General features: G+C 65.0%; 1 protein-coding gene across 4 annotated transcripts; it reads left to right on the forward strand.

Annotated features, from left to right (window-relative positions):
• The first annotated feature begins 9 nt into the window (after positions 1–9).
• On the forward strand, positions 10–10,116 carry LOC115938375 (uncharacterized). Of its 4 annotated transcripts, none has more exons than XR_014143138.1 (6): positions 10–1,062; positions 1,757–4,286; positions 4,638–4,722; positions 4,930–5,011; positions 6,151–6,247; positions 8,888–10,116. XR_014143138.1 is itself a non-coding variant. In XM_081812797.1 (6 exons), the coding sequence occupies exons 1-6, from the start codon at positions 1,046–1,048 to the stop codon at positions 9,692–9,694; spliced, it is 1,299 nt and encodes a 432-aa protein (XP_081668923.1). In that variant the 5' UTR covers positions 10–1,045; the 3' UTR covers positions 9,695–10,116. The 4 variants fall into 4 exon arrangements, 3 of the variants coding, with proteins under 3 accessions (XP_081668923.1, XP_081668924.1, XP_081668922.1); XM_081812797.1 differs by lacking the exon at positions 4,638–4,722 and having other exon boundaries at positions 1,757–1,906; positions 4,141–4,286; XM_081812798.1 differs by lacking the exon at positions 4,638–4,722 and having other exon boundaries at positions 4,141–4,286.
• Positions 10,117–12,574: the final 2,458 nt, after the last annotated feature.

The raw sequence follows: 12,574 nt of genomic DNA on the forward strand, positions 1-12,574 counted from the left end.
ACACTGGGCTCAGTGACATGAGCCAGCCACAAAGGGGCAACACTGGATGGTCCCACTTCCGTGAGTCCCCAGAGGAGTCAGATCATAGAGACAGAAAGGGGATGGTGGGTGTCGGGGGGCTGGGGACGGGGAGAGATGGGGAGCTGGTGTTTCTTGGGGGCTGTTTGGGAAGATGAACAAGTTCTGGAGGTGGAGGGTGGAGCTGTTCCCAACAGTGTGAATGTGCCTGATGCCATTGAATTGCCGGCTTAAAATGGTTACAATGGTAAAATAGTATATATATTTTTATTATATTTATTTATGTAATTTTTATTTTTATTATAAAATATTATATATATTTTACCACAATTAAAAAATAATGTAATATACCAAAAACCAGTGGATGATGTACTTTAAGTGGGTGAATTGCATGATATGTGAATTATATCACGTACATGTTTGCGTGCTTGTTAACACGTGGACCCAGCTTCCGTGCCAGTGGCCCGAGGGGCGGTGGAGAAGTCCCCCACCCCCGGGAACTCGGGAGGGGACAGGGCGCTGGGGCTCCTGGCTGAGGAGGCTGGGAGCAGTGGTCCGGGACACCGGGACCAGGGGCCCGCGGGTCTGCCAAAGCTGCTCAAACATGAGGAAGCTCTTCTAGTTTGGACTGAAAGGGGCAGAGATGGCACAGAATGAAGACTGTTTGTGGCTCCTGAACTCTTTAGTAGCCAACGTGGGCTACGTTTTTGGAAACAGGAGGGCCAGAGTGTGCCCTGGGAGCCGTGGCCCATCGGCCGCATGTGCAGACGGCTGCAAGGCTACTTTCCACCCCACACACTGTCTTTCCCTGGGGCTGATCCCTCCCCTGGAGGCGGGGCCCTGGAAGCAGGGTGACTTCTAGGGTCAGGGAAAGCGAGACTGCTCCTCCTGCTTCTCTTGGGACGGGGCTCCTGGGACGCGGCCGGTGCTGGGGGACGCCCCGGCACCTCAGGGCAGTGTCGGGAGCTGTGGCCCGAGGCCCCAGCCGCAGCCGTGGGGAAGATGTGGTTTGGGCAGATCCGGACGGATGCTGCGCTTATCCAGGTGAGGCTCAGACACGGTGGGGGAGGCCAGCCCCGCTGGATCTTGTCCAAGCTCCTGACCATGTGCCTGCGAGCTTAGTAAACCTGCGGCATTTGCTGCTGGGTGTTGGAGTGGTTTGTTTGCTCTAATCAGTAATGGACGCCGGGAGTGCGTGTAGGCAGAGCAGAGAAGGGACCGGGATAGAGCCCGGGGTGTCGGTGTCTACGCCTGCGGGGAGCAGGAGGGGCAAAACCTGGGGCCCCCCGCCGCTGAGAGGAGGGAATCAGCTGAGGCGGCTGGAGCCTGAGCTGCAGGGAGGCCGCAGGGGGGCTGGACAGGAGGGCCGGGAGCGGACTGAGGGCCGGGCCGTGTAGATGGGATGGGGCGGGGGCGAGGTGTCCGGTGCAGGGCTGGAGGCTGGAGGTTCTAGAGCCAGCCACAGCCAGCTCTGGCTGGAGGGGAGGGGCCTGTGGGAGGGGCAGCCAGGCCTGGGAGCCATGGCAGACCCAGTGGGGAGGGTCCCCGGAGGAGGACGGGGCCATCGTAAAGGGCGTCAGCTGCCAGTGTGCATCGTTCTGGGGGCATTTGTGGTGAGGAGGGCTCCGTGTGGGGGGCGCTCTCTGGAGTCTGGTGGGGATGTGCTGACCTCTTCCCCTGCAGGCTGTCGCCCCTGCCCCACACCCCGAGCTCACTCCTCCCTCCCACTCTTTCCTAGGCCCTGCAGTGACCTCCATGTCTTCATCTGTGTGGCCTCGGGGCCTCCTGCCCCCAGAAAGCTCATGACAATGCGGGCCCCGTCCCCTGCTGGGACCCTCAGGCCAGGGCAGCCCTGCAGACCCCGTTCCCACTGGAAGGAGCCCAGCCGGTACCCTCTGCCTGTGGCCAGGTGGGGATGGGGGGTAACAGAATCAAGGACCGTCCTGGCTCTCCACAGGGCCTTTCCGGAGACTCCCACCTGCAGCCTGACGTCTTACTGGGAGGGGTGGGCAGCCAGGCTGGGGGAAAGACCCCGCTGTCCACCCTCCGGCCGCTCCACGGGCTCTGCTTGGCCCTGGGCATGGAGGGGGCCTCGGTGGCGGTCCCTGACGGCGGCCAGCGTATTCGTGCGTATTTGTGGCAGGGGGCGGAGGCGGTGACTGCGCTGGGCGGTGTAGGACCTGCTGGGCCGGCATCGCCCTGTCCCAGAAGGGAGAGTAGATGCTGAGCTGGGTGGTCTGCTGCGGGCTCTCGGGGTGCTCACTGCCCACATTCCACAGCCCTGGGGGCCTCTGTCCCCCGGGGGGGGCCTAACTTTGTGATGTCTCTTCTTTTTCAGTTTGCTTGAATCCTTTCTTCTGACAGCCCCTCTTGGTCACATCTCGAAGTGGCCGGAAGTGTTGGCCAAGCCCATAGGACACCAGCCATGTGGGCCCTGTTGGTGGACAGCCGGGGAGGCAGGTGCCCGCCCAGCAGCCTGTGAGCTGGTCCTGGCGTGCCGGGCCAGGCCCCAGGACTGCTGCTCTGGGGTGGGGGCTCTGAGCTTGGGCCCCTCCACGTGGCTGCTCAGGCCTCACATGGGGGAGCTCCGAGGGCCTCCGGGGGGAAGGACAGAGAAGGGACAGACACGCTGCGGGCCCAGCCACGTGGCACGGTGGGCAGCTGCTCACCCAGGGCCAGGCTCTCGGGGTCTCGGGGAGCCGGTTGTCAGCTGTCTCATGTTTATACAGGCCCTGGGCTGTCGCCATTGCCCAGAGGAGGCCTTCCCTTGGACGGGGGAGGTTGGGCGAGCAGCTGCGTGGCCCCACAGTGGAGGCCCGTCCCTTAGGGCCCCGAGGGCCGCTGGTGGGATCAGGCCCTGCAGGACAGGGTGGGCGGGCACAGGTCCCCCGGGCTGGCCCGTCTCTGTCTAGCAGGGTGGACGGAAGGCCCGGGGGCTGCCACTTCTGCACACCCTGCGGGAGGGGTGTGGGATGACCTCAGGGCATCCAAAGGCTCTGGGGGAGTGGTTCCCCCACTGAGCCCCATGGGCCCTCCCCCACACTGAGGCCTCGTTGGGAGCCGTGGCCCCCTTGGCAGGCCCATCAGGGTTGGGGTGGCCTGTCAGAACCAGTTTGCCGAGGGCAGGGGATGGGTGTGGGGGAGGTGGTGCCGGGGCAGGGGCGGCCGCAGGGGCCATGTCAGCGGTCATGGACAGGTGACATGGGCTGCCAAGGGTAGGGGGCTGTACCACCAGGATCAGAGACCCCGGCACGTGGTGGGGCAGGGGGAGCCCCAGGGCACCCGAGGGCACCCGAGGCAGAAGGATGCCGCACTGTGCTCTGGCCTGGGCCCCTCGCGGTGCCCGGGGGACTCAGGCTCCCGCCTGCCCACGTGGACGCCTGGCCAGCCCCCGTCGGGGCCCCAGCCTTGGCCTCCCCACTCTGACGCTGCGCCTGGTTAGAGGGCTCTACCTCCCGCCCACGCGCCCAGGGCAGCCAACCTCGTGGAGGCACTGCTCACCTGTGGGGGGCGTCCTCACCCCGTTGCCGTTGCTGGCCCGTAGGGGTGGGAGGCCTGGGTTCCAGCTGGTTCGGCCTCCGGCGTGAGACCTCTGGCTGAGCTCACGGCTCAGGGCAGCCCACGCACCCACGCCCGTGTCTTAGTCGCGGACAGGGCAGCCCACAGAGGCTCCTTGCATCCTCGGCTCCCCACTAGGACTCCGGGGGCTGGGCTGTGACCCGGGCAGGAGGCTCCAGCGCCCAGGGGACCTCTGCCCTCGGAGTCCCCGCCTGTAACTGGGAGCCTGGCCGGGAAGGTGTCTCCCCGGGACTCAGGGCTGCCCGTCGGCTCTGACCCCTCCCTCCCACGAGCGGCGGGCCGATGCCCTGGGGCCCGGGGTGCTGAGGCCCTGGGGGGTCTCATGGCAGGCCTGCCTCACGGCTGCTTGGAGGGGAGAGCCAGAGCTGAGGGCTCAGAGCGGCGGCTGAAATAATTCACCCCCCCGCGCCTTCCCCCCCTGCCCCATGTTGAAGTGAGTCAGTTCTTTCAAACCACATTTGCTGTCTTATTGTTTATTTTCGGGCAGCAGTGGCAATTTTCGATACCCACCTCAGATATGGCTCGGGTCACCTGTCATTCCAGAAAGGTCAGCGATTCATTTGAAGTTTCATCACTGCACATAAGCAGGCGAACACCATTTCATTTGCTGCCTTTGTGTGGGCCAGAGGCCCAGCCTGTCGTCTCCTTCCCGGCCTGGGAATCGACAGCGAGGCCATCACCCCCTGCGGGTGGGTCGCAGCCCCCTGGCCTCCCTGGGCTCCCCGTGCCCCCCACCTAAACAGACTTTCATTTAGAGGCCATTCGGGGAGCTGGAGCCGCAGCTTGGCCCTTCCTGTGCCTGGTCTCTTAAGATGGAATTATCCAATTATGCACCCAGCCCTGGGCCTTGGCTGGCCCCCGGGCCCTGCTCCCAGGCAGGCGGCTCTGGGCGGTGCTGCAGACAGGCCATGGACCAGCCCGTCCACCCCTCATCCCGGATGTGATGGGAGGCTGGAGGTGGGACCGGGGGGCCTGGGGCTCCGAGGGACGGGGGAGCTCCTGCCGCCATATTGAGTTGGGGCCGTGTCTCTGGTGGCTAGAACGGGGCTGGGCTGACAGCCGCACAGTGAAGCCTAGAGCAGGGAGATGTCTCGGGTCCCAGAGGACAGCCAGCCCCAAGACCAGGTGACCCTTGTTTTGCTGCCCCCAAGTGTGGCACCGGGGGGTCTCTGGGGCCTTTGGGGTTTCCACTTGCTGGTGTGGGAGCTTCACACCCCCTTTCCACTTCCCTCCAGGCATGGGCCCCCAAGGGCAGGGCTGGATCCTGGGGTCCCCAGTGTCCAATGCCCTGCGTGGCCTGAGCCTGCTGGATCTGTCTGTCTCTCTTTACAGCCCACCTGCTCTGGAGAGGACTTACAGCAGCATGTGCAGATGCTTATAAGACAGGAAGATGCCACAGAAGTGGTGGCCCCAGGCAAGGGCCCCGGGGTCAAGGGCGCGGGGTTGGCAGCGTGTGGTGGGGGCACGGGGCACCATGGTCTGCAGCCCTTGAGGAGGAAGACAGCAAGCTGCTCACCTGCCCGGCCCAGGAACCTGGCCCCTGAGGGCTGCCCGGGGACTGGAGGGGCAGTGGATGGGGGTGCATGGGGGTGGGAGCTCCCTGGGACTAGGGCTGGGGTTGGGGTGTGGGGGGACCAGAGCTATTGAGGTTTGTTCCTCTCTTGGCCCCATCTGCCTGCAGATGTGGTGCTTCTGGCTCTTTCTGGCCAGCAGCCCGCAAGGGGTCTGCTTCCCTGGGCTCCCGGGTGCACACACGGCCCCTGCCTGCCCACCCAGGCTGCAGCCCTCCCCTGCAGAGAACCCCCTCCCCGACTCCCACTCTGGGGTAACATGCCTGGCCCATCCCCTTCCTAGGCTGTCCTACCCCCTTCTCCCCTGATGCCCCAACAGTGCATGGCTCCCCCAGCCCCAGCACAGAGGCTTTCCGGCATTGGGGGACCAGGCCACCCCCCAGCCCTGTGGGGTCACCCCCGCTGCGATGTCCCTTTGCCTCTAGTTAGCAGGGCCCGTTGATGTCGTCCCGAGGGGTAGTGACCGGGCCTGGTCCCCCGGGGCGAGGGAGAGTCACTCTCGGCCACCGGGGCTGCCTGGTGCTCGGTAGTCTGCGATCTGTCCCCGGGGGGTCAGCCGTGGGGAGAGCCAGCCCTGAGATGTGGGGTCCACCTACAGTTCCTGGGTGACCCTGGGTGGTGACCATCCCTCCCAGCCGTGGTCTCGTCCTTGCCTGGCCTCCCTGGCCTGGGCCGCCACCTGCCAGGCGCATGCGGGGCCAGCCCGGCCAGAGCCTCTTGCCCCTTTAAACCTGGTGGGACCCTGCCCACCTGCCCTGCGGGCCCCGCAGTGGCGTGAGGAAGCCTTGCACGGTGCTGGCCTGCTCCTGCCTCGTGACCACACATGCCCGGGCCGCGGTGGGTCTGATGTGCCTCCAGAGCTGGAGGGCTGGGCTGGGGGGTCGCGGTGGAATGTGTGGCCTCGTGCGTCCACTGGCCTGGGTTAAGGAGGCCGACGGGGGTCCCCAGGCGTGCCCACCCCACTCGGCTCCTTCTGCTCCAGGGGACCCACGACGCTTCTCCTTCTGGGGGAAACTGTTGGAGGCCACAGGGTTCCACAGAAGTTGGCTGAAGAGGAGAGCGTGAGGCGTCCCAGCTGGGTGAGGGTTTGGGTGGGAGGCGGGGCCCGGGGCACTATGGGGGCCGCGTGTGGGGGTGGGGAGGCTTGGGTGAGAGCAGCTGGGTGTGCGTGGTGGGGTGGAACTGGGGCCTGCTACGGGGGGTCGGCGCATGTGCGTGCGTCCATCTGTCTGTCTGGGGGGTGTGCGCCAGGGAAGGAGCGTGGCCTCCTGGCCCGGCCAAGCCGCACGCTGGGATCGCAGACTACCAAGCACCAGGCAGCCCCGGTGGCCGAGAGTGACTCTCCCTCGTCCCGGGGGACCAGGCCTGGTCACTACCCCTCAGGACGCCCTGGTTCTTGCAGAGGGGTGGTGGGGGCGGTGGGGGCGGTGGGGGCGGTGGGCCCCAGCTCACCCGGGCTGAGGCCAGAGTCGTCCTTTTTCAACATACCCTGCCATGAACACAACTGTTTTCGGGTGCTCAGTAAGGCCAGCAGCTCCGCGGCCCCGCCCTGCCCGGCCCTCACCTCAGAGTTCACTCACTTGGCCTCGCCTCCTTGTCCGTGAAACGGGCCGAACAACGTGCGGGTCGTGTGCTCTCATCTGTGGCCCAGGGAACGGTCCAGGCGCTGGGCTCCCAGCTGACTGGCCCATCCCTCAGGGGTGGAGCTTCCAGAACATTCCAAATGCCTTCGTGGGGCCAGGGTCGAGCTGAGACCGCTGGCGTCTGGCTCTGCTGACCACCCCCCCTCCTCATCTCTGCTGTGGGAGCCGCGGCTCCTCCTCTCTGCCTGCTCCCCTGGCCCCTTCCCCACCAAGCTGGCTCTGAGCCCCTGGTCCCCCTTGGGTGCCCAGGCTGGTGCTTGCCAGTCTCTACCCCATCTTGGAGCTCCCATGTCTGCTTCCTCGGGGACTGGGGGACAGGGGGTCGGCTGAGAGCAAGACCAGAGTGGGAACAAGGAGGGAGTGAGCTGTGAGCGTTGGCTTCAGGGGCCGGCCTGCTGGGGGCAGAGGGGAGCCCCTTCTGGTCTGAGTCAAGGCCCCCTGAACCCTCTGGCCTCCACATAGTAGCTTCCGACTTCGCCCAGTACTCCAGGTTGACCCCAGGTGCTTCCTAGCCCTGCATGATAGGCATCCATCATCCTTCCCTCCACCACCACCACCCACCTACCGACCCAAATACCTGTCTGCCCATCCCCCCACCATTCCTTCTTCCCTCCCTCCAACACCCATCCATCCGTCCATCCATCCATGCATCCATCCGTCCATCCATCTGTTCATCTATCAATCTATCCACCCATCTGTCCATCCATCCTTCCATCCTCCCATCTGTCCATCCATTCATGTGTCCATCCTTCTCCCCACCATTTCTTCTTCCCTCTCTCCATCATCCACTAGCCGCCCATCCATGCATAGGACCCTGCTGGGGCCGGGCCATGGTCTGGGCACTGGGAATCCAGAGGGCAGGTTCCAGGTTTTCAGCTACTGTGGAGAACACAGTGCTGTCTCCTGACCCCACCTCTGTCTGCAGAACAGGTGACAAAGGGGAGGAGGAAGGGCTGGGCTGCACCTGGTGGTCCCACGACGGGGCCACTGGGGTCCATCCTGGGGTCCCTCCTGGGGTCCCATCTGAGCCCCTCAATGCAACTTCAGTGTGTCTCCCTTAACCCCTGCTCTGGGGCCAAGCCCAGTCCTCCCAGGCACGTGGCCCTGCTCCTGCCTGGGCTGCCCCTCAGAGCAGAGAGGAAAGGGCCCTTGCTCGCAGCCCCCCACTCCTCCTGCCTTGCCAGCACCTTGCGGGTCTCCAGCCGGCCACGCCGCTGGGACAGCCCAGAGTCAGGGCTGGGTGAAGGAGGAGGCCCTCTCCCGAGACCCCACAGCCCACGAGCAGGGCCACCCTGCCTCCAGGGAGCGAGGCACTTACCGCAGGCCTCGGGGTCACGGGGAGAGCACCCCGTTCTCCTGCCTGAGGACCCCCGGCTCACGTGTCCCGCCATGTGACGGCTCCCGCCGAGTGCCTGGCCTGGCTCGGGGTGCGCCTCTGCCCTCCAGCGCCCCCAGATGATCTGGCCGTGGTGTTGGGGGGTCTGCCGGGCAGGGAAGGGGTAGAGGGAAGCAGGAGGGAAACAGGACGGGTGGGACGGAGAAGCAGTGCCGCACCCTCACGCACCCCTGCGCACGCCACCCAGAGCAGGAAGAAAGGTAACTGATGGGCAGTATTTTAAGGCATATTAACTCAATTACAAGTATATTTTTACAATCGTGGCTCCCACATTTATCACGCGGCGTTTATTAGCCCCCGGAGCTGGGCTGTGTCAAATGAAGACTGCGAAGCAGGAGCATTTCATTACGCTCTGCCCGCGCCAGGCGCTCCTTCCCGAGTCTCTTAAACCGCACGATTTTATCAAAATCTTCGGAAATTGAAGCAATCACTAAAAGGTGTCGGGGAATTAAAATGTTCTGTCTCGGTGAAAGAGATACACTTCTTGTAACATATATCAGTGGTTCTTGTTTTTTTAAAGACACATTACTATGCAGAGAAAAGTCCCCCGCACAGGAAGGGGGCCTTCCAGAAGGATCCAGCGCGGTAATTCTTCACGCTTAAAAATTGTCTCCAGGAGACGTGCTGCCCGCGAGGGCGCCTTCCGCACCTCCGTCTCCTCTCTCTGTGTGTTTTTCCAGGTTTGTTCTCACCCTCGTGGTTTGGGGTCGCCTCGCTCCAGACCGGCCTCGGGTCTGAGGACGGGAGATCGGAGCGCCGGGGTGGCACGGGAGTCCCGGCACCCCCCCCCGCGCCCCTCTGCGCTGGTGAAGCCCGCGGGAAGGGCCATGTTTGGAGTCTGCCCCCCGATTTCTCGAATGCGGCCGTCTCTGGTGTCCCCTTCCTGCCACCGTCTGTGGCGCAGAGTGAGGGTCTCAGCGCGGCGTGTCCCTCGTCCTCCTCACCCCGCGGCCTGGGCTCGGTGGGCGCGGCCCCAGTCACCTCTGAAGCCTGGAGGGGGTGCGTGGGGGTCTCGCCTGACAGGGTGGAAGGAGCACAGGTCCTGGAGGGCTGAGGGCCCCCAAGGAGGTTTGGCCATTTCTGTCGCTTCCCCCGGCCTGCCCCGCCGTGGAAGGCACCATACCCTCTGCGTGCGGTCAGTTCTGAGGGAGGGGCTGGGGTCAGGGCGGGGCGGCCAGGCGGGCAGGCGTGTCGCAGGGCCCGGCGGTCAGCAGGGCGTCAGTCCCCACCACGGCGGGGCGGGACCACAGGGAGGACCCCGGTCCTGTGTGCCGGTGGGGCCTGTGCAGGGGGCCAGCTGGCGGTGGTGGTTCGGCGTGGGGAGGAGGGGTGCTGGCCGAGGACGCCGGCCAGGTCTGCGGGGCCGGCCTCACTGCAGCCAGCCTGGTTCGGCCGAGGCTGGGTTGGGGTCCCCTGGGGCAGTGGTGGGGAGACCCCCGCGGAGGGCAGAGGGCTGGCCAGGCGTGGCTCCCAGCACCCTCCTGTAAGGCCTCCGAGGGCGTCTCTGTCTCTCCGTGTTGAAGGAGTGTTGTTTTGGAAGCCCTGTGGCTGCAAAGCTGGGAGCAGCTTGATGTCCTTCAGTGAATGACCGCGAAGCACACAGTGGACGTCCACAGCCCTGACGCCACCCAGCGAGAGGGGGCGAGCCCGGCCCGGGCTTGTCTGCAGGATTTCACCGGTGCAGCCGCCCGCGGACAGACCAGCAGCTGCCAGCCGAGGGGGCGGGCCCCTGGGGCCCCCAAGGGACCCCCGCGGGGCCTTCTGCGTCTCCGTCGTGTCCGTGTCAACGTCCCCCTTGTGATCGGTAGTTTCGGGGAACAGTGGGCAAAGGGTACATTGCATCTCTTTATATAGTTTTTTATAACATCATGCAAATCTATAGTTCTCTCAAAATAAAAAGTTAATTAAAGGCTAGTTGTAGAAAGCAGGAAACAAGTTGTGCTACCCGAGCTGTAACGAGAACCGAACATGGAAGGACCCTGGGCAGGGGCGTGCACCCCGGGGGGGCTCCCACTCGGCCGCTGCGTCACGCTCCGCGGTGGTGGACAACCCGGGGCTCTGGGGCGCTCAGGCACCACCATGGTCCACAGGGAAGGGACTTTGGGGCCCCCCACCTGCCCCCACTGATGTCTGCCTCCTCCCGTGTGTTGGGGGCTCCCGGACCCCTTTCCCAGAGGCAGTGCGGGCGGCCCAGAGAGGGGGAGGCCGACCAGCTGGGGGGACAGCTGGCCTGGGGTGCGCAGTGTGGAAAGAGCTCAGCCCCGCAGGGCCTCCCCTTAGGGGGCACGCACGGTGCGAATGTGTGGAGCATGAAGGGCCCGGCCGCAGGGTGGACACACCGGTGCAGGAGCTGGGTGGTAGGTGGGGCTCTGGGAGGCGCACCTGAGACCATGGGGACCCCTCTAGCCCTGCCCTGTGGGCTCGGTCGCACCCCTCCCCAAGTAGCCCAAGGCTGCTTCTGTGGTGCAGCCTGGGGGTGGCCCTGGGGTGGCCCTGAGCCCCTGGGGTCTTCTCTCCCCTTGTCGGTCACTTAGCCTGGCTCAGGAGTGGGACCCCACATCAGCAGGGACAGACCAAGACAGGCAGGACAGCCACCCTCTGCTGCCCCCCGTCTGCCCCAGGCTCAGCCCGGCCTGACGGTGACCCGGGAGCTGCACCCAGTGCTGTGGGGTCCCCGTCAGCATCTGGGAGGCCAGGAGGAACGGCCTGGCTGCTGGGTTGGGACGGTCCTTTGATGGGTCAAAGGAGAGGAGACAAGGGGCCTGAGTGGATCCCGGATGGGCCCAGCTGAGGCCTTTCGGCTCCTTCCTGGTCTGGCTGGGTTGGGTGGGCACCAGCCTGGTTGGGTGCAGCCTGGGGGTGGCCCTGGTGGGTCCTGAGAGGGCTTGTGGGTTCCCTCCCCTGCCCAACAGCCACTTAAGCCGTCTGTCGTTCCAAAGGCCCCAGGGAGGGGCAGCTGTGTGGTGACGTGTGGAGGGAGCCTCAGACCTGACTGACCAGAGGAGGGACAGACCCAGGGTCCCCGCCACAGGCCCAGGAGGCCTGCTGCCCCTGCACGTCCCTTCCTCAGCCTTCAATGAGCAAAGGGGCCCTGTTTCTGTCCCGTTGGCAGCTGGTGCCTTCTCCTCTCTCCGTGGCCCCCAGGTGTGCGTGTGTCCTGCCCTCTGACCCCGGGTGGTTCTGGGCTCTGTGGCCCCACCGGCGTGCCCGGCCTGGCCGGCCCTCCTTGGGGACAAGCCCTGTCTCTGCTCCCCGGAGGGTGTGGCCAGCGGTCAGGTGGCATCTCTGTCACCCTGGTCTGGTGTGGGGACCTCTGCCCTGACACCACCGTGCTCACGTGTGAAGGAGGCGTGAGCCCTTGAACACGGGTCAGGACTGTGAGGTCATAGCCCACATCTCTGCAAGTCTGAGGAGGAGGAAGAGGGAAGGACCCGAAGTAATCAGGTCATGATGATGGTCTCCACGCACCCTGGCGGGGCGCTGTCAGCCTCTGACCCCCCAAGGGCTGTTGCCCCCAGCCCTGGCATTGCTGGGCCCCTCCCCTCCTTCCCTCGCCGCCCACAACAACCGTCTGCCCCTCCCGGTCAGTGGCCCACCTCTGCCTCCAGGAAGCCCTCCAGGCTGTGCTGTGAGTTGCCGCCCCCGGTGTCTGCCGCCCTCCCCTGTAGCCCTGTAGGCAGGAGCCCCAGAGGCAGGGCCCCCACTGGGTCCCCCTGTGCGCTCCTTCACCAGGGGCTCCGCCTGGGAGGGGCTGAGGATCCGGCTCGGGGGCCCTGGACACCCCCAGCCCACGGCTGCGGCCAGGGCCCGGCCACCCCCAGCCCGCGGCTGCGGCGGGACCGCCATCACCGGCATAGATCCGAGTGGGCGGCAGCCCCGCAGGGACCGGGTCTCTGGCTTGTCGGTGTCGCCGCCTTGGCCACGCCGGGGTCGGGAGCGGCCCCGCCCGTCGTTCGTGTTCTCGATTTAATTGTTGCCCTCCTTTTCTCCCTTCAAAAGATCAGTAAAAACTGTTAATTTGATCAATACCTAATTTTTTCACCCGGAGTGCGTTTCTCCTGCTGGCCGGTGATAAGCAGGCGGCGGGGCAGAGGGACAAGTAAATCGTCAGGAATTTCTCCAGCCCCCCCGCGGCCACTCGCCGCTCAGAGCCGTGTAATTTATACCCCGGCAGTCGCTCCGCAATTACCCTGTCTATTGCTGTCGACGGTATCGCGCTATCTTCTAAATAGATCCGGCTCGGCTGGTCCAGACGAGCCAGCAGGACAAATGACGCCATCCCTCATCCGCAGGCCCTAAAGAGATAAGTCCCCTAAAGAGGGGCCCATTTATCAGCTGATACAAGCCGGGTACTTACAAGCCTACTT

The sequence above is a fragment of the Leptonychotes weddellii genome, chromosome 2 (assembly GCF_054177405.1).
Source record: "Leptonychotes weddellii isolate Sample4059 chromosome 2, ASM5417740v2, whole genome shotgun sequence".
In the NCBI taxonomy this organism is placed as follows: Eukaryota; Metazoa; Chordata; class Mammalia; order Carnivora; family Phocidae; genus Leptonychotes; species Leptonychotes weddellii.